The following is a 19,759-nucleotide window of genomic DNA, read 5'->3' on the forward strand; positions in this document are numbered from 1 at the left end:
TCAAGTATGGTTCACAGCGACCCTGGAATCGAACCACAATCAAAGGTGTCTGGCACGCCCGATACGAACTGCATTATACGAATGGGCCGCTAGTGAAACACGAACTGACACCAGTCTTCATCTTCTATTGCGATTACAGAGATGCCTTACACAACAACATGCGCACCAAGTATTCTTTTAGCCTTCACTTCAATCAAATTCATTTTCTGTCATTATTCCCAGTTGTTTCGAATAAATTGTTTTTGATTGAGAGAGAGACATTATCAAATTACCATTACAGCTCAGCGACTCAGAACAACGATCATGAAAACAGTCCCTAGATAATTCGTGGGGAACCGTTTTTGAAGCCAACTGATGTTTCCTTTGAATTATGAAACAACATGATAATTGACGTTTGAACCTTTATTCCGATTTTTGTACAAAATGTACCGGACGAGTGTTATTGATAAGTAAAATGACCGTCTTCTCTATGTTCCAGCTCGAGGTCATTCGTAAGCCTCGTTCTGGGTGCCATTTGCCGATCTGAAAACGTCAACATGTAACATTAGTGAGTGAGTGAGTTTGGTTTTACGCCGCTTTTAGCAATATTCCAGTAATATCACGGCGGGGGACACCAGAAATGAGCTTCACACATTGTACCCATGTTGGGATTCGAAATCGGGTCTTCGACTGCATGCCTCTAACGATGAAAGCACAGGAATAGACCTAAGACACAATGGCCCGTGGCTAGTAAAATCCAGTCGGGCCAGTAAATCTCAAGTCACTGGCCCGACAGGCTACTGAATTTTCATTGGGTCATTTTGTAAATCTATCACTCTCTCCGACTTGTAAAGTTATAATACACTTTTAAATCATACGAGATTATGGCCTGATAAAAATGTTCATCATGTCAGCAGCTTAATGATGAAACCCGTGTCTACATTCAAATTTTGGGGTAGTGAATTATTTTGTAGGCTAGTAACTTTCAAGCATAACTAGCCCGACTGGCTAGCAAAATTTGGAAACTATTTCGCACACTGCTAAGACACTGTATCCAGCATCCAGAATCAAACATCTATCGGTCTGTGTTGCCAAAAGAGCGGGGTGCCATATAGCGCTTGCCCAGTTACATACCAAGCCGTTGTTTACCATTGCTGTCCCTCTCGAGTGAGTGAGTGAGTTAATATTTATCGTCACATCGGCAGTATTTCAGCCATATCGTGACGAGAACAGTTTATATGTCCCTCTCGAGAGACACCATACTGACTCCGAGCCGACCACCATTTGTTGTCCCCATCAATCTAAACATCAGGCAAGCTTAACAGAAACAAAGAAAATACGACCGAATCTGCAGACGTTTTGTCCACCAACCCGGTTTCCTGTATACCCTTCCAGTAGAAAGAGCAGAGGTTGCGAGAAAGGATTTGATTTTATTACCCTTTTGTTTGCTTCACCGCTAGTAGATTCAAATATTTCCAAGGCAAAGTTGTTCCTTTTTCCGTTTTCGTCAAATGTCACTCTTCCAGTCTGACCATCAAACTGAACCTGTAAGTACGTTCAAACATGGAACAGATTACATTGGGCTTATATCTTGGGGACGTAAGTGTTCTTCTGTTACCTGTTCAAAGACTTATATAAATCTTCATTAATAATCCAACTGATAAACGTAGAGACAAAGACAAAAGTGTGTAACCCGTGCGAGAGTCGGAAAACGTTAGATTATGAATTATGGCTGTTTAAATAGTGAATGAAATAGACTTCACGTATCATGAGGCGCAAATTTACCTTCCATTGCCACTGGAATGTAAAGGGACTTTTTCGATCAAACATTTTTATTTGGGTCAGTAGAATATTTCTGTCTTTACTAGATGCTCGCAGTACTTTTATGTTTTGCGTTTATATCTTGTCATGAACTGACTTTTATCAAAGTAATAAGGTTTATGAGGCAGTCTGTAGAGCAGATTGATGAGTAGTTCAGTGTTATGAGTTGTGTAGAGATCTGATGTATCTATCTGTCCTGTGGCTGGGCTATAACTACACCACACAAACCCTACTAAGCCTGATGCAGTAAACTCTACATGAAGGCCGCAATCTTCCAAAGATCAACATTCAAAATACACTCTGACGTCAGTACAAATCAAGTACAAATCTGTTAATCATTTTCTGATCCTGAAATAAAATTTTCCTGGAGATCGAACGTGGAATATCTTCGTGTGAAAATTTGATCTAATGGAAGCCAGCGGGAGTTATTGGCTTGAAATATTCAAGATTGGTCCAAACGGTCAGGCAATTGAAGGCAATCTTCCATAATCGAAAGCAAATGATGTTGCCCCCTCTCTCAAATTGTCAACTGTTCCAACCTTTTATTAAGGTTTACTCTCAAATCATACTTCATACATCTAGGAGGAAAAAAGTAAAAACACTAAAGCCAGTACAATCTATTTCAAAAAAAAGTTTAACTCAAGTACCTCCCTCTCGTGGTAGTCATTATGCAGTAGTATCTTATATGACAGTAAAGTGTTTCATTTTATTTATATTTTTATTTATTTATTTATTTATTTATTTATTTATTTATTTATTTATTTATTTATTTATTTATTTATTTATTTATTTATTTATTTATTTATTTATTTATTTATTTATTTATTTGATAACCATCACTTTCTTTAATAACTATTTGTTTCTGTATCAGTTACTTGTGGCATGCCATTCGTTTTGAAACATATCCTAACTATACAAACCTGTCTCAGATGCTCCATAAGAGTCTGCCCATGGGTGGTTTTGTCCACGACAAAGTTTGTGCACTTCACTTGACTGTCTAATTGTTTGCTTCTCTCCATCAACCAGCCGGGATTGACTCTCTCCACCTCCTCTACAGCCGTCCTCACAACGTCCACAGCATCAACCAACAATGCTTCCGTGCTCTAGAAGATCAAGGAATAATCACAAATGTGATTTAACGCAAACTATACCTGAAACATATGAGCTGGTTTTACCTCTTCTTTTAACAGTATTTCATTAAAGTGATCCCGTTTAAGATTTTAACACTCACATGAAACTGCGAAGTTGGTCTGAGAAGCCCATATGGATATTGAGGACGAAACCCCAAATCCAGTGTTTCAGTATGACTATAAATGGGAGGCAATTAATTGCAAAGTTGTTAAGAACATGGACTTTAATGAATGCATGGCCACTGGCTTCAGATTATTGAGATAATTTGTGTATGATCTCCATTTTACTAGTATGAATAGTGTACTTGTCTGTTTACTTTTGGGTTCTCTTCTGTTGCTTAACGCCACACTCATCAACATTCCAGGTAAATAGAGGCTATACGCAAATAACTGCGTCGGACAGACACAAACCCGCGGTTGATATTATGAACACCTTAAGGGCACTGTTAGCACGTCACTGTGATATGAAAATACACGGTCGACCCCTAAGTCCATGAGCATTCAGAACAACCGTTCACACCATATTACTGCAGGTTTTGTTAAGAACAATTGTCATCGTCAGAAAATGTAGTTCAGCAGATTCTCACCTTCATGGGATCTATCACTACTGAATCATGAGGACCTATCACGTGACGTCCTGACCCGTCCGACACCAGCTGGAAGCCCGATATGTTGGTACATGACAGGTCTGTGTTGGAGGACGACACTGGTACCAAATCCTACAACAGACCACACCCTAATGGGATCAAAGTCAGTGAGTGAGTTTAGCTTTACGCCGCACCCAGCAATATTCCAGCTATATGGCGGCGGCCTGGATTGTCTGGACCAGACAATGATCAACAGCATGAGCATCGATCTACGCATTTGTGATACGATGACATGTGTCAACCAAGTCAGCGAGTCTGAACACACGATCCTGTTACTAGCCTCTTACAAGCATGGATATTTTCTGAAGATCAATTCAAACCCGGATCTTCACGGGTACTATCAGGATGAAAGTTAGTGGGGATAAAAGTTAAAGTGTTTACACTGCCTTTACAACACGTCCAACAATATGATGGGGAAATTCCTACCAACATACACACATTGTACATATTTCGTAAACACATTCCACAGAATCGCCCATGGAGGTCAAAGTATGGCATGACATGTTCACAGTATAGTTATATAAAAATTGATAACGTCATTAACGAATTAAACATAGTACTGGTATTCTCATGGGGTTCAGTTTCACGTCAAAAGAGGCGATGGGGTAGCCCAGTGGTTAAAGCGTTCGCTCATCACGTCAAAGACCCGATTTCGAATCCCCACATGGGTACAATGCGTGAACCCATTTCTGGTGTCACCTGCCGTGATATTGCTGTAATATTGCTAAACGCGGCGTAAAACTAAAACTCACTCACTAAAACACTGCTACTACCGATAGATAACTTATGTGACATTTCCTTACCAAGGCAACGGCTATAATATTCAGATCAATCCCAGACATGATGTGTTCTTTCCTCTGCAAGAATAACATTATACAGTGGATAGAAGTCGTGCATAACCCGTAACATGCATAAATAGCATCTCACACACGTCATCAAAGCAACGTTTATTGTTGAGGCTACTGTCAAGCCCAGTAGGCCCTTTCATAATAAACAGATTAACCTTCAAATCAAATAGTCCCAATTCTCTATGTCTAACATACGTACTTTGAAGTCATGGAGATATTTATCATGAATGTCATCTGGAGCTTTGATATGCTAATCGGATACCTCGGTGAAAGGTTTGTAATTACACATGTCTTCTTAATTACATACACCGACCCACAAACAAAACATATGAATGGATGAAAAAATGAAGTAGGTAGGTGGGTAGGTAAGTAGCTAGGTGATTACCAGTGCGTTGAGTGAGTTCAAGGCACGCCTGTCTACACGTAAAACCTGCTTCCACAATCACCCCCCAAACACACACCAGCCTTATGTTAGCATTTATTGTAATAAAAAGCCAAGGGCATGCACGTGCTGAAACGCGCAAGTGCTCTCGCTACGAATAACACATACGGTACCGGTAATCGCTAGTTGAATAAAAATAATATCTTACCAAATAGCGGATGACGCCCAGGACATCGAGTTGTTCAAAGTCCATGATGTAAAATATCTTCTGGGTGGTGTCTCCTTTGCTCATATGGTCAACTCCAACTGGAATACCCATGACGTCTTTGGAGACCGGGAGTGAGTTTATCCTCCTCACATCTAGATCTATCAGTAAGTCCCTCGTGTTCAAGGATTGGAACAGATCCTGGATCCGCATCAAACCTGCAAAAGGAAGTCAGTTCAATGCATTATCCAACATTAAATATCCACATGACATTTTTGAGTTGGCTGTCAACACCTGATGTCGTCACTGATTTTCAATAATCAAAATATATACTCATGCCAATAATGGTTGTCACCCTCTCCCCACCCCAACCCCACACACCCTCTCCAATAAAAACAATTGAAGGGGGTGACAACCATTATTGGCATGAGTATATATCACAGCTATTTTGCCTTTTGTGCACATAGCGTTAATAATGACCGTAGCCTCAACATTTGTTAATAAATACACTCAGTAGTTACATATCTTTTTTCACTCTGCTGATAAATGATGCTGAAAGAGATGTTGATTCACAGTTTCCACTCACCATGTGTCTCCCTTTTCCCATTGTAAATAGCAGGGTTTTTTTAGATAGTCCACCCAGTTATATTTCACTATGTTCAAGTTCACCTGGGGTACAAGGGAACTCCGACAGAATTAATATGTTCAATTTATACTTGGAATACAAGGAAGCAGAAGATTCCTTTTCACCCATAATAGGCTACGTAACTCCGTTTTAATCAAACATTACCGTCATACGCTTTTCAGCGTCATTGAGTGTCGATGTTCTTGGAATACAGCTGTATGTATGATAAACATATTAATGGTGGAGATCAATTCTTCACCTCTTGTTACTACAAACATTCCTGTCTGGAATCATATTAATATAGGTAAAATATATTTCAAATAGTAAATATTGAATGTCAAGGTCAGGGAATAATTGTTTGCCCTTATCTGTTGTGCGTTATGAAAATGTAAGAATGAATCACTGAAAATTAGTCCTGTTAACAGCCAACTGATAAACGAGTGTTGCCGTTCAATACGATCGTGCCCTCAAATATGCACATTGGTTATTTCGCGACATTTGAGAGTGTTCTCTACTGGTCAAAACTAAAAGTGAACGCGATACGTCACTGTTGCGATTATTCTGAACAATGCTTTAGATTTAGTAAACTTTCCTGCCAATTATTGACTGAACCCTGACTGAAGGTAACAGTCGACAACTGGATCAAGTATTAGATATGATAATCTCCAACACAATCACACAAATATTGTTTGCACACATGGTCCACAAGCCCACACAAAGTTGTCTATATGACGGTAACGACGTTATCGACAATTACGCATATCTGGTTCTCTAAAATAGCTCCGGTAATTCAATTTCACTACGAATCTCAGTATGACAATTGTTCAACCTGCCTTCATCGGAGTCGTAGATGTACACGGCCTTCTTGCATCCATAGTAGTGAAGCAGATCGACCACCGCCCCCATGAAGGACGGGCGGACGAACAACTGGAAACCTGGGGTCGTCGTGAAGTTCTGTGTTGATCCGATGCTCACGAAGGGCATGTTGAAGGTGTTGCTGTAAGACTGGATGGTGGACAGTGATGAGGCGTTGGTCACACCGATGATCGCGACGACGTCCTTTGTTATTAGATCACACACTAAAATATATAATATAATTAAGTCTGAGAATTCACCATGAAAATATCATGAATAGGATGAATACAGTGAATGATAAACTGAGAACCTTTGTCCGGATACGACGACATATAGGTCTGGTCAAATTACTCCAAATCAGAGTGGTATCAATATTTTCATCCACTGTCTCCATCCGATATCTCATCAGGTTACGATACATTTGGAATCGAAAACCAAAACCACGTATTTCTCACAGAGTACGAAGGAGTATACGGTTACCAAAACATACATTGACAGTGGAATTGTCAGATGCATTCCAGATTTTGTTTTTCCCTTGACCTAGGGATTCTGGGCCTTCTTACAAAGCTTAAAATACTGTGTGATGCTTCTGTTAGGTGATTCTTGCTTTGATGCAGCACGATAATATGTCTCTATACCGACTCAGAAACAAATCCAGGTCTAATTTGGAAGCATGCATGGCATATCAAATAGTAAATAATAGAGTGAAGTCACATATAAACTGTCTGAAAATGATATATAATATTCCATGAAATTCATGTATGACGACTGTAGATTGAAATTCCGTACGATGAACCTCTACACAAATATTGCGAACGTCTCTTGCCTGGCAAACTAACTCACATGCCCAGTCCAATCATGTTTTGTGGATCTCGGGCTCCAATGTGTCCTACTCCAAAATATATGTCTCTCGAGGAAGCAGGGAATTCGGTTCCTGCTACAAAACCTTATAATGACACAGCAAATTCATATGGCAAAAGAACATGACATGGCTATACACATCCTGGAAGATGAAAGTGATTGGTTTTTAAGAGGCATGTTTCCACAATGCATCAGTTGTTACAATATTCATAACTGTATCTCCGTTATATCGACTAGGTCAGTAGATGAGTCTCAAACAACTTCAGATTCCGCCAGATCTCTACCTATAGCGGGGAATGAGCCACACGGTCGATCGTCAACCTTAACTTTATTGGTCCTTTTTTCGGAAGTTGATTCAATGGATACTGAAACAAATTTACCGACTCAATTCGGAGTCTTCGTTTTTTTGTGTTTCGATTTGCGGCGTCCTCCAGTCGATATAATCGCACGAGAATGTGTCTTCAGTGAAAGCGCCTCATCTGCTTCATACTTAAAGCTATACTACAGATTTAGTTACTAACCAACCTACATGTATCTACAAGAACGTATGAAAGGGGGTAAGATTTCAATTTTCCAGTAGCTAGTTTATTTCACGTAGAACCATAATCCAACAGCTTTGTTTCACCTCGTTCGGGAACAATTATCTACCAAGATTATAAAGAGTTTCATGCGAATCTTAATCAAACGTTTTGATTACGGTTACAATTCCCTAGTATCCTGACTTGTTCTGTGTGATACAGTCCTTTCACAGAGGAATACTATTCTCATAGTTGCACGTGTGTGAGACGAATGTGACTGGCGGAGTAGGATAAGCTCACTCTATCACATACACCTGGTAGGAACACTTCCATAAGCACATGCTTCTGATATAGTCAGCATCATGAAAAAGGGGTTTTCTTATTTATTGTTACTTTGAACAGTTCTAAACGTATGTGGCATACCAATTTGTCGTTCACGGAAAAGGTGTAACGTCTAAACGGACCAATCGAAACAGTGGAAGATGAATACGACCCAGCTTCCACTCTTACATTTAAGGACAATGCTATTATGACTCATTACTTACTACTTACGTTTTTCCTTTTTTTTAAGCATCTTATGTTAATCATATATTTCCTGAGTCCACGGACCAGAATGTGTCTAAGATACTATATCCAGTGGTGTGAATATTCAGTTCAGGACAAAGAAAGTCAACTTCATATCAAACTCACAATCAGAGAATAAATGTACATTACAGATTTTCCTTTTCAAGCTTATGAATAGGTTGTATCAAATTGTACGGCACTAAAGTATTTCTCCTTATGGCATTGAACACATTCAGACAATACATAGTAACATTTCCGTATGCATGCATAATAAAATGTAGCTGTTACAAAATCTTACGAATGAGAAGTTTCAAACAGGATTTGAACACGCGAATTGATATACGAGATGACCCTCGAGATCAAACCTGGAACGGGATGAAATTATATGGCAAAAAATAGCCATTGAAAATATTATCCACACTTGAAAAAATGCTCTCCTTAACGCCCGTTTGGCACGTAGGATAGAACTTTGCGCAACTTGTACAAGCAATAAATTTCATGGGTGTCATGGACACCGAAGTGGAAGCTATCTCAAGCCCCTGGAGCAAAGGTCTCTTCATGTGCTTTACTCAAATGGAAGACCAAGACCCAGGGGTGAAACGGCCAATGGCACAGAGATTTCTGTGCAGTTCCTGCTATTAACATCAGGCCAATATGATATCCACACGCTTCCATTTCTGCCCTGAACTGATCATTCTGTCGTTGTCATTACATTTCGAAAATATGGCGAAATGGAGCTTTTCTCGTTGATTGGAAAGCATCAAGCTTGTACACATGTGTGTGATCGGCACCAATAGATCCAATCCCGATTTCTGGTAATGGATTTTCCTAGGTTCGTGGATCCAGTAGATTGCACTGTATTAAATGTTATTACAGTTTGTACTGTGTCAATACACAGCGTCTGGGCCAAAATACCAAATGATGTCCCAATATAGGAGATTTTACTATGGAAATTGACAAAGATTACTTTTTGTTTGCATTCGTGCAAATTCCTTTTTTGTTCCGTCTGAACCCCATAATAATCGGTTTCATCTTTACGGTTTTATATTCACTCATGAATACAGAAAGATGTGTTATAATCCACAGACGTGTGATTCGCTTCCCTGGCTGCGTTTGTAATAAACTACAGTTGATATATACATATGACAGCTGACACATCAAGAAATGATTATGTGTATTCCGGCACCCTTGTACATACAACACGTCTATTCAGTCGAAGATAGGTCCCTTCGCTTAGCAAACACTAATTTGATGAATACATACATTTGACTTTCATCAGAACTCCTTCACTTTGATCAGTTGTGGTATTGGAAAATCATCACGTCTGAATATTTCCACATCCACGCAGGACATATTACGGCACTACACCTTAACACACCCAAACCCAGGTAGTTGTAGTTGTAGAACTAGTGGTGGTAGAAGGGGGTGAATGATGAGTGGTTGTAGGGGATGTTGTGGTGGTTGTAGTTTGTATGATCATATTTATATTAACACTTTTTATTGAAGTACAAATTCTAGAACTAGTACTAAAATGATTTATTGTCTGTGAATATGTTTTCCCAAATATATCGTATGTTAAACTGGACCTAACGGCATCATCTATTCATCTTCATAATATTCAATGTGTCACTATATTCGTAATCTCAACTTAATACTGAAATAGCCAATTTGCACCTAAAGTCTCATCATAACACTGTTCACGTGATTTTATCATGATTCCATGTCGGATTCGAACTTGCTGCACGGCATTGGTAAACATTCAAGTGAAGTTTAAATGACTGAGGCCTTTAGTTTCACCAACTACCTGCGGGACAAGACTATTTCCATAACCATAAGTAATAGCTGCTATCGATAAAACAACACTAGATAAGTATACCTTGTACTGATATGGACCACATGGCATAATGGCATACAGTAAGCATTATCTAACTGTGTATACAAGAAAACCCTTATCAATGAAGGTCACGAACCTCTCCATAACTTTGATAAACCTCTTCTGTAAGACCACCGTCCACCGATTCCGACCAATGCATAAACATGTGCCAAGGAACCACAATCAACTACTATGTCCTGGTTTGAACACTTTCTACTATGACTATAAATGTACATGTACTTGTGTGTTGCGACACATGTTTTGACGCCTATACTGACCAGTGACTTTTGAAGTCATTTCCATCCTGTCTATGCCGTTCAGTTACCATGGGTCGAACCTTACCATGGTATGCCTACTTATATACATAAACTGTATTTGTTTCTCTGTTGTAAAACTTAAACACACGAAGCATCAAAACAGAAAATATAACAAATGGAAACAATGTTGACTACTACATACAAATCCATTCTTCAAGTTGCCTTGAAAGTACATAAAAGACTTGTTCGTGAAATTACACGAAACAAAATTTATCTACATCTGAAATTTATAACGAATAAACATAATTCAGTTCAGTCAAGTTTTCTTTATAATTTCCACATGATCAGTGTTACAACTGATCACCCGGTCCAGGGAATATCACCCATGTTCTAAAGTTGCTTCGAAAAGCTAAAGGGAGAAAACTCGGTGACCGGTTATGTTAAACACCCAGCCCTGGATCCCATCGATCTGGAATAGGTCTAAGTACATGTATGTGCATAAGGTCTCTGTACATACGTACACATCATTAACGTACATGAAAAATTGACTTTAAAATGACATTTTTACAGGATAACTTTAGAATGACATATTTGAATTCTGCTATTTAAAATATACTATATAAATGATAATGGGACATTCCGGTGATGTTGTTGAGGTGCTAAATACATGTTAAGGTGCCATTGAAATGACACAATCACGAATAAACACTTCGGTAAATTAGAAAATAATACATTATGATACATCGGTGCTGGATAGGAAGTAACTTTAAGATGCAATCTGAATATGAGCAGTCAATGCTACTGAGTACGTTTACTTAAGTAAACAAAATACTCGATATTCCGAATATCCGTGCAGCCGGACACCCTAACCCGTAAATTACAACCGACGTCATTTTTACGATATTCTATATGGATCGTGGCTATCTGGAAGTCTCGACGCCATTTTCAAGCTAGTTGTCAAACGGAGTGCAAATATAGAACAGTGTTGATAAAGATTGTCCATGGGCTCAGAGATACACGGTCTTAAAATGAATTGGGTTTAACGACACTTTGAAAAGTATTCCTGTTATCCCAGGCGTGTCAGTTTAAGTGAGAGGAAAGCCCGACCTAATACGAATTTCAGACAATTGCCATTTTGCAGAAACCCCTGAGCGCGGAGAAAAGTTTGAAAGGTTTATTGAGTTAATGGGTTGGAGATAGCTGACATGGGATTTGTTCATGGCTACAAAAGCCGAATGGGGATAATACGATAATCGAAACCTCCGTTCACCTCTGACTGGATCTGTTTTAGACATTGCTTGTACACTTGTCGCGAACACCTGGTGTCACCAACGATTTTCAGCGATCCTTTAACACATTGTTCACCCCAGGTTTGCCTTTCACGCCCAATGGAATCTGTTTTACGGGGTAATAGAGGCGGGTTATTTTCTTAGGTTATTGTTTCAAAGTTTGTGAGGAAACTTTATTCTTGGTTGGTTGGTTTGTTGTTTAACGCCACACTCAGCAATATTCCAGCTATATGGCGGTGGTCTGTAAATAATCGAGTCTGGACCAGACAATCCTGTGATCAACAGCGAGGGCATCGATCTACGTATTTGGGATACGATGACGTGTGTCAACCAAGTCAGTGAGCCTGACCACCCGATCCCGTTAGTCGTCTCTTACGACAAGCATGGGTTACTGAAGACCAATTCTAATGGGTCCTGTATTCATGACTGATTACAGACTATGACTTTGTTCAAGTTATTATTCCTGATCTATGAATATAACTAAGTTATGTATCAAAGCAATTATCTTGTACACAATACAGTTCGGCATTATTTTGCCGTTTCTTCCCAAAGTCGAATCAAAATAGATAAAGAAATGAAATGAATGAATGAATTACTGCCAAGCTATTCACCTTCATCAGGCGCCCTGGTTTGTTTTAGATATTCATTTAGATACCTTTTTTCGAGATTCAACTTCACTGAATAAAGAAGAATCTCGAATAATTTAGCTTTAAACCAAAAGAGTTTTTTTGACGGGTTTTTTTCAGAAAAACAATTTGAAGGTTACATTTTGAACTGTAGAGTTGTCTATTGCGCGTTAATGTTCCTTCATACTTCCCTTTTACACTTTGCAAAACAAATGTTGTTCTTGAGTGTGTTGTTTTGAGAGTGTTGTTTTTGAGTGTGTTGTTTTGAGTGTGTTGTTTTGGAGTGTGTTGTTTTTGAGTGTGTTGTTTTGGAGTGTGTTGTTTTGGAGGGTGTTGTTTTGGAGGGTGTTGTTTTGTAGGGTGTTATATGATTTTGGTGAGGGTGGGGATGAAGGGATGTTCGTGAGCATTTGTTCTCTTTTTCCTTTTTGGGGGGGAAAGTTTAGTTTGTTTTTTATTGCTCCAGAGAGGAATTATTAGGAGGGTTATTTTCGGGGTTTTGTTTGTTATTCATTCTTTGACCAACTCCACAAAAGTCGAGCTTTAACAGGTTTCCATCAGTAGCCTTTCTTCAGGACTCCCATCACATGTGACAATATCATGCTAAGTATGTTGATCAATATCGATCCAGTATACACCAGCATGACAGCAGCTTCCTCTACTCACTGGCGTTGCTGACGGCAAAGCTGTCGGTGATGTCGACAGTGGAGATGTGTGGTTGAAACACGAGACTGCTTTCCTCCTTCGTTTCGCCCATCTTTGCCTCCAGCAGTTGCCGAAGATGGACAGATCGGACGTCAAGCAGCACGCCTGGATGACACAAGGAATATAATAAATATCAAAACAACACGCTCTTTTGGTCAGTGACAGAAAAACGATGCGGATGTCCTTCACGACTTTGACTTGTACCATGCTTGTGGTTCAGTGAACAATTGCATGTTTAAGCATGTGCTTGAAGCGGGTGCCACCGTTAGTTGATAGAGATTCATTAACACATACTCATGCTCTAAATGAATTGGCCAGTGCGTTTGGTAGAGATATATTTAGACATTTCACGGCGAGGGACATAGGGCCAGGACGCCAAACACTAATCGACCAAGGGCATTCGGCGTGATAAGCACAAGCCCTCCTGACACCTTTATCCAAAGTGCTCTGATATACACATTGTTTGAGGTTACAAATAAAAATATTATTACTTTACTTCCAATAACTGCCATAGTAGTGCAAACGTGATGAAATATGCTGGTTGTGTGAAACCATTAAATAACATTCAACGGCCTTGTGAAACATATATGCTGATAGAAATACACAGGAAATATCCTATACTCCTATAACCAAACAAACCAGCATCGTTAACAACTGTGCATCCATTGCAGACATTACCTAATCAATTAATAAAATCTGTGAATCATAATCTCACCAATACTCAGCTTAGCTTTGTTTGATAATCCAGACTTGGCGCTCAAGGCAACTTCAAAAGCCGATACCAGCACCATTAGTGCGCTCGCGTCCATTAAAACCCTGTAACTGGACTGAATTATCATTATTGTAGCCACTAAAACGATGTTTTCAAGTTGCCAGTGATTATTACGGTGGTTACAGCGGAAGCTCGTTGACTTCCGGACCTGCGCAGTACGGTGAAAAGAAAGTATAAAGAAGTGTCTTGGCGTATTGATTTTCGAGTGAGAGGGTGATCCGTCGTGACTCACATATCCCCTGGATGCGCGCCTCCTAAACTGTCTGATATGTCCACGGTATGACTGTCTGCAGCAGCAATAGACTCTGGTCGTTTTGTTTCTCTGTATTTTCATTGTGTGCACATGTCAGACCTGTCTAACGGCCCGTTGTTATCGAACATTTTGTATGCCGTACTTCACTTAATTTATTTAAAAGTTACCTAAGTTAGACATATTGTGTTCTGATATTTTATACGCTGGTGTTTCCTACACGCATTAATGTTAGCTGCAAGGAAGTTACATGACAGGATGATTGAGGATGTAAATAAACAATCGCCATCACCAACATCATCATTTATTTTTGTTATGATTGACACAGTGTGAAGTATGATCACGAATTGTTTTATCTGTACAAATTATACCGTTTCGTTGTATTACTGGGCTGAGAAGGACTAGGTGCTAATAGCTGCTATATTGTTGATGCGAAGTGAAGCAAGAATCACTCACTCACTCTGATACCCCCATCTCCACCCCCACTCCGCTCCCAATCTCCTCCACACCCGCCGAGAAACTCGTGGTATATTATTGCTACAAGTTGCGTAAAATCAGCACTCTCACTCACGGCTGCAATATCAGAATATCAGTGGCACTAGGGGGATGCCGTAAAACACGGAACTAGGTTTATACCATGAAGAAATGAAGAGTAAAGTCACTATTTCTGTTCTGTCATGCCCTCTACTCCTATATGTCCAGTTTTTATATCGCGATGAAAGGTTCTCAATAGCTGTATCAATGAAGACTGATGTTATAGTATAACTGACCTTGTGCAGAACGTGGCAATATATTTATCAACAATATCGACCTGTGGAGAAGACTTTTGGAATTATATTATGAATTCTTCATACATGTATCTCTTTGCAATATTTCATGCCGAAAATATTAAGAATGAAACTTCATTTTACGACGTTCTGACAAGAATGGTCATTTGAAGTGAACAGGGAAGCATTATTAAAGATCAACACGTTTCCTGAATACATGCACTATCGGATCTCACAAGGTTTCATGTGCTGAAGAACACAAATCTGATATTATGAGGAACATTAAACTGAATGAAATTGGATATGTAAAACAAATGTAACCAGTAATAGCTTGCATATCATACCGCAAGGAATAACCATTACTGAAAAGCCATAAATCATGCAGACCTTCATTATAACCACAACATTACGTGGCTACCTTTATCTTTCATTTTCTCTGTGTCAAATTAAGTATGCCCGAGTCTGCAAAGGTTCCTCAGATAGCCACGGGAGAATGTCAGGGTTTATCACAATGGCGCTTTTCAACGACAACCATCATAAACTAACCAAATTACGACATTACATAAATGAATCTTAAACGTTCGAGGACGGTAAAAACTTGTAACACAAGAAAGGCAATCGACGTTCTGCTATTACAACATCCCAAGCGTGTTTCCAGGCGAGAAATACTAATTTCAAGAGGAGCAATCAAAGGCTTTAACGACATTTCTTAGTAATTAAACCACTAAAACTTAGCTGTGAATTTACATGTTGTGAGGGACAAAGGAGATTAGCCCCGTTTTAATATCTCAGGACAGACAGCTTGCTATCGCTGCCTGAAGACGTCAAACAGATCGATTTAATGAGATTACAAACGATCGCATTCCTAACACGCGTCCAACGATGAATGTGCTAGGAACATTAGTTCAAGATTCCCTCTTCCTGGTAGACATTATTTTTGCATATAAATCCCTCCAATGGTGATTGGTCTGGAAAAATGTGTTCCCGATAGTTGGGAAATGTCATCTTGATTTTCCTTGTCTGTAGTGATGAATATTCCTTCAATAGCAGGGGAGGTATAAGAGCGCCGTGGCGTACTGTTTCTCTTGTATTGTGGTCTGAGCATGAGAACCAGGGGTACATGGTGTCAGATATTGGCACGCATCCGTGATACTTATATAAGGACATTACCATCTTTGACGTACAGTTCATATTTCAAGTGTGGAGAAATACAGCGGAGATCCCCCGGTCCAGGGTGGTTTCTCTGAACGAATATCTCTGAATAATGATCACACGACTGCAAATTACTGATAGCATGCAAGAGCATGTCTTTTGACAAAAACTGTTATTGAATTGTGAGAAGAATGAGAATGGGATATTTAAACTGCTTGTGATCATTCAAATGTAATTTCCGGAAAAGTACGGGAATGCTTTGAGTTTGTAGCATGATACGGTCAATCATTCCCAGATTTCAAACCCCATTCAGAATACATGTGAAGCAGACTCATCGAACTATGTGGAGATATCAGAATTCTAACGAATTCATCGTCCTAAACTATGTATAGAATATATTATAATTAAAGCATAATTCCTTATGCTCTTAGTCTAACTATTTGTAATGTCAATAACCAAGTCATATCGCAAATCAGTCAGAAACGATTGGGCGAATGAGTTTCCACATACGAAGATCGGGGCTCATGATATCCATCATTGGTTTGTGTGGTCCTGATTCGAATGAGTGAATCTTCTGTTAGCGAGATACAACTTGTTAAGGACACCAGGAAAGTTTTGTAAATGATTTGAAAAACGATAATGAGTATGCAAGGAGGTTAACTCTCCGCTGAAAAGTATTTCTGTATAACCCGGACATGCAAGATGCTGAAATGTGACTTTAACATCAATATATGTTGCGACTTCTACCATTGGACGTTGACATGTACTACACCACGTATAATTCGTTGCAATCACATTTATGCCCTCTATGCAATGTCTGTCCATCTGTATATCTCTTTGACAGGGTGGCCAACTTCAGTAGAGGTCGCCAATGATCGAATAGTTTATATATGGCTTGTACATGAAACCGGAACTGTTTCATCATTAGAACAGACACGGTGGTGTTCGCATTATGGCCCTTTATTTCTGATAGTTCCATGTAAAAAAAACCAAGTGTGTGGACCTGGGTATAATCAGTACACACCGACAGCTTCACGAGCAATACACCTACATCTTCAGAAATGATCTCAAGAGCTCCTATAAATGTCCAAATAATTCAAAACGTGTGAGATTCAAAATCCACAAATGCCTTGTGACCAGTTGACAGTTGAAACGTTCTGAACTGATATTAAACTTCAAACCTTAAAACAGGGGACAGTAAGCTTACAAGGTTTATGACAAAGGGACAGTAAGTGGTGCGCTTGGGCAGGCTATTGTGTGGCAGTGCTCTAGGTGACTGTGGCCGAGGCAGAAAAGTCATGCAGTAAGCTGAGAGAGGGCTTAAGAGAAGCTGACGAGTGAAGTATATAATGTTTAAAATACACTAAATTGAATATTTAATTCAGTTAAAACTAAAGAATAAAAACACTAAATATATACAAACAATTCATCCTGTCACATACACAAACAGTACCATGGTTATTAATTGTTTGGTTGCCAAAGTATATTTCATGAACAGTTTGTTGAGTCAGTAAAAAGCGCATTCCGTGGTAACATTTTCAGGTCACGTGTTACTTTAGGTCGTTTGTCCTCTTAGTATGGCTCGATGCCTACCTTTAACACATAATGCTGATAGAGGCATGAAGTAAAATTCCAGTCTCAATGGTGTCGATATGACGTGCGTGTGTGTGTGTGTGTGTGTGTGTGCGTGTGCGTGTGTGTGTATCCCTTTGTCTTCTTTCTTCAAAATGTTCACTTTACCAAGATTTAGGATACATTAGTACACAAGACCATACCGCGATTACTAGTAGTCCGGTGGTTAAGGTTAGCCATTTTGTGCAAGGAACAGTTGAGTTCGAATCATTAATACTCACTGATTAAATCATTGGTTCAAAAGAACCACATTTGGTTTATTTTCCTCAGTGGTGTCCGTCATTTCGGACTTTCCGACCATCTTATGTCCGCAAAACTAACATAACTGAATCCCAGGTCACTCACTCATTCGCTTGATGTATACGTAGAGGCACAACATGCAATATTAACGGTATCGGTGTCTTTTAGTGGAGGTTCCCAAGTCAGTGCACTGTACAATCTGATACGACGGGGGCTCTTTCATCATGGCTCATGACGACAGAATTATTCAATATTGAGATACGCGAGCACACAAGGGCACGGTATTCATGTAGGAAGAAAGCCTCACCATTAATAAATTGACAATGTCACTTTGAACGTTAATTGACTTTCAGCCATGACAATCACAATGCTGGTAAAACAATATTTCAGTCAAACCCACGTTCCCAATATACGATTTCTTGGCCAGGCTAGTGGTACACAGAATCTCCTTAAATTTTCAAGAAAGGTACGAATACATACATTTGAAAGATACATGTTAATACTGATTTCATGCTGGTACTGACTCATCACTGCAACGGAAATATCTTTGAGTGTGTCAATACATCTACAAAGATTAAGAGGTTTGAGGGAGGAATGTTAATGTAGAGAAGTTTCTCTCTGAATTCTCAATTCTCTTCTTTTCCCTTATTTAATATGTTAACTGTGGCAAAGATGCTGAAGAGGGCTGTCTACGTTCAGGCAATATGTGCCCAATCCTTTTGTGAAATATGTTTTACTAACTAAAAGTAAAACACAAGAGAATATGTTTTACTAACTAAAGTAAAACACGAGAGAATATGTTTTACTAACTAAAGTAAAACACAAGAAAATATGTTTTACTAACTAAAAGTAAAACACAAGAAAATATGTTTTACTAACTAAAGTAAAACACGAGAGAACTACTAACTACTAACTAACTAAAGCCGCGTTTACATGCACCGTTTGCCCCTGGGGGCAAAATACCCCGTGGGGCAAATTTCGTCAATGTAAACGGTACATTGGGGGTATTGAGGCAAAATTTGCCCCAGGTCAAGAGGAAGGGCAAATCTGTTTACCCCTGGGGGTATATTTATCCTCGGGGGCAAACGTGTCATGTAAACGCTTTTTATAAATTTTCACGGGGGGCAAATGACAAAAATATAACACCCCTGTACAGAATATGGACTCTTTTTTTTCTTGGAAATCGATTTGTAGCACTTATGTAATAGGTTGCATCATTACCAACACTCTTGTCTACTTTGAGGAAGTGAAAATGACACCAAAGGAGAAGTGCTCATGGGGTAATTCGTGGTGCGATGCCAGCACAAAGTGCCTTCTCAGTATTTGGGGTGACTTGAAAGCACAATTCCAACAGGATAGTGTCTCGAAAACAGACTATGCTGTATACAAAAATCAGCAATGCTTTACATGACATGGGTTATGAGAGAACCAGATCTCAGTGTAAGGAGAGGATGAAATTCTCAAAAATTCGTACAGACAATGTCGAATGCATTGAAGAAAAGTGGACAATCACACAGAACGTGTAAATTCTAGAAGGAAATGAATGAAATACTGGATATAAGGCCAGCCACCTCCCCTGGAAAGATGATCCAGAGTCTTGAGAAAGAGGCGCCAGTATCAGATGCAGAAAACGCTCATGCTGCTTCTGCTGATGATGGTGATCCTGCTACTGGGGAGATGGAGGATGTCATACTGCTTGAGGGTGAGGATTTGGACACAGGAACCGAAAACAAGGATGATAAATCATATGCTGAACCACAA

The 19,759-nt window shown here is 39.4% G+C and overlaps 1 protein-coding gene across 1 annotated transcript; it reads right to left on the reverse strand.

The window, feature by feature from the left end:
• Positions 1 to 387: 387 nt before the first annotated feature.
• On the reverse strand, positions 388 to 14,086 carry LOC124283148 (glutamate receptor-like). The gene is made up of 9 exons (XM_046719176.1): positions 13,901 to 14,086; positions 13,147 to 13,290; positions 6,471 to 6,716; positions 5,016 to 5,230; positions 4,381 to 4,434; positions 3,518 to 3,649; positions 2,721 to 2,903; positions 1,417 to 1,524; positions 388 to 522 (listed from the first exon to the last, which is right to left on the reverse strand). Exons 1-9 carry the CDS (start codon positions 14,022 to 14,024, stop codon positions 403 to 405), a joined length of 1,326 nt encoding a protein of 441 aa, XP_046575132.1. The 5' UTR covers positions 14,025 to 14,086; the 3' UTR covers positions 388 to 402.
• Positions 14,087 to 19,759: the final 5,673 nt, after the last annotated feature.

Source organism: Haliotis rubra, unplaced genomic scaffold (genome assembly GCF_003918875.1).
Source record: "Haliotis rubra isolate DU_JTF1 unplaced genomic scaffold, ASM391887v1 Scf31, whole genome shotgun sequence".
NCBI classification, from domain to species: Eukaryota; Metazoa; Mollusca; class Gastropoda; order Lepetellida; family Haliotidae; genus Haliotis; species Haliotis rubra.

Bases quoted from the DNA above. Each gene is read 5' to 3' on its own strand.
- LOC124283148 (XM_046719176.1), bottom strand. From the start codon at position 14,024: ATGATAATTCAGTCCAGTTACAGGGTTTTAATGGACGCGAGCGCACTA. The intron at 6,717-13,146 runs GTGAGTAGAGGA...TATATATTTTAG, and splicing joins CTTTGCCGTCAGCAACGCCA to TGTGTGATCTAATAACAAAG. The intron at 3,650-4,380 runs GTAAGGAAATGT...GGTCTGTTGTAG, and splicing joins ATATTATAGCCGTTGCCTTG to GATTTGGTACCAGTGTCGTC.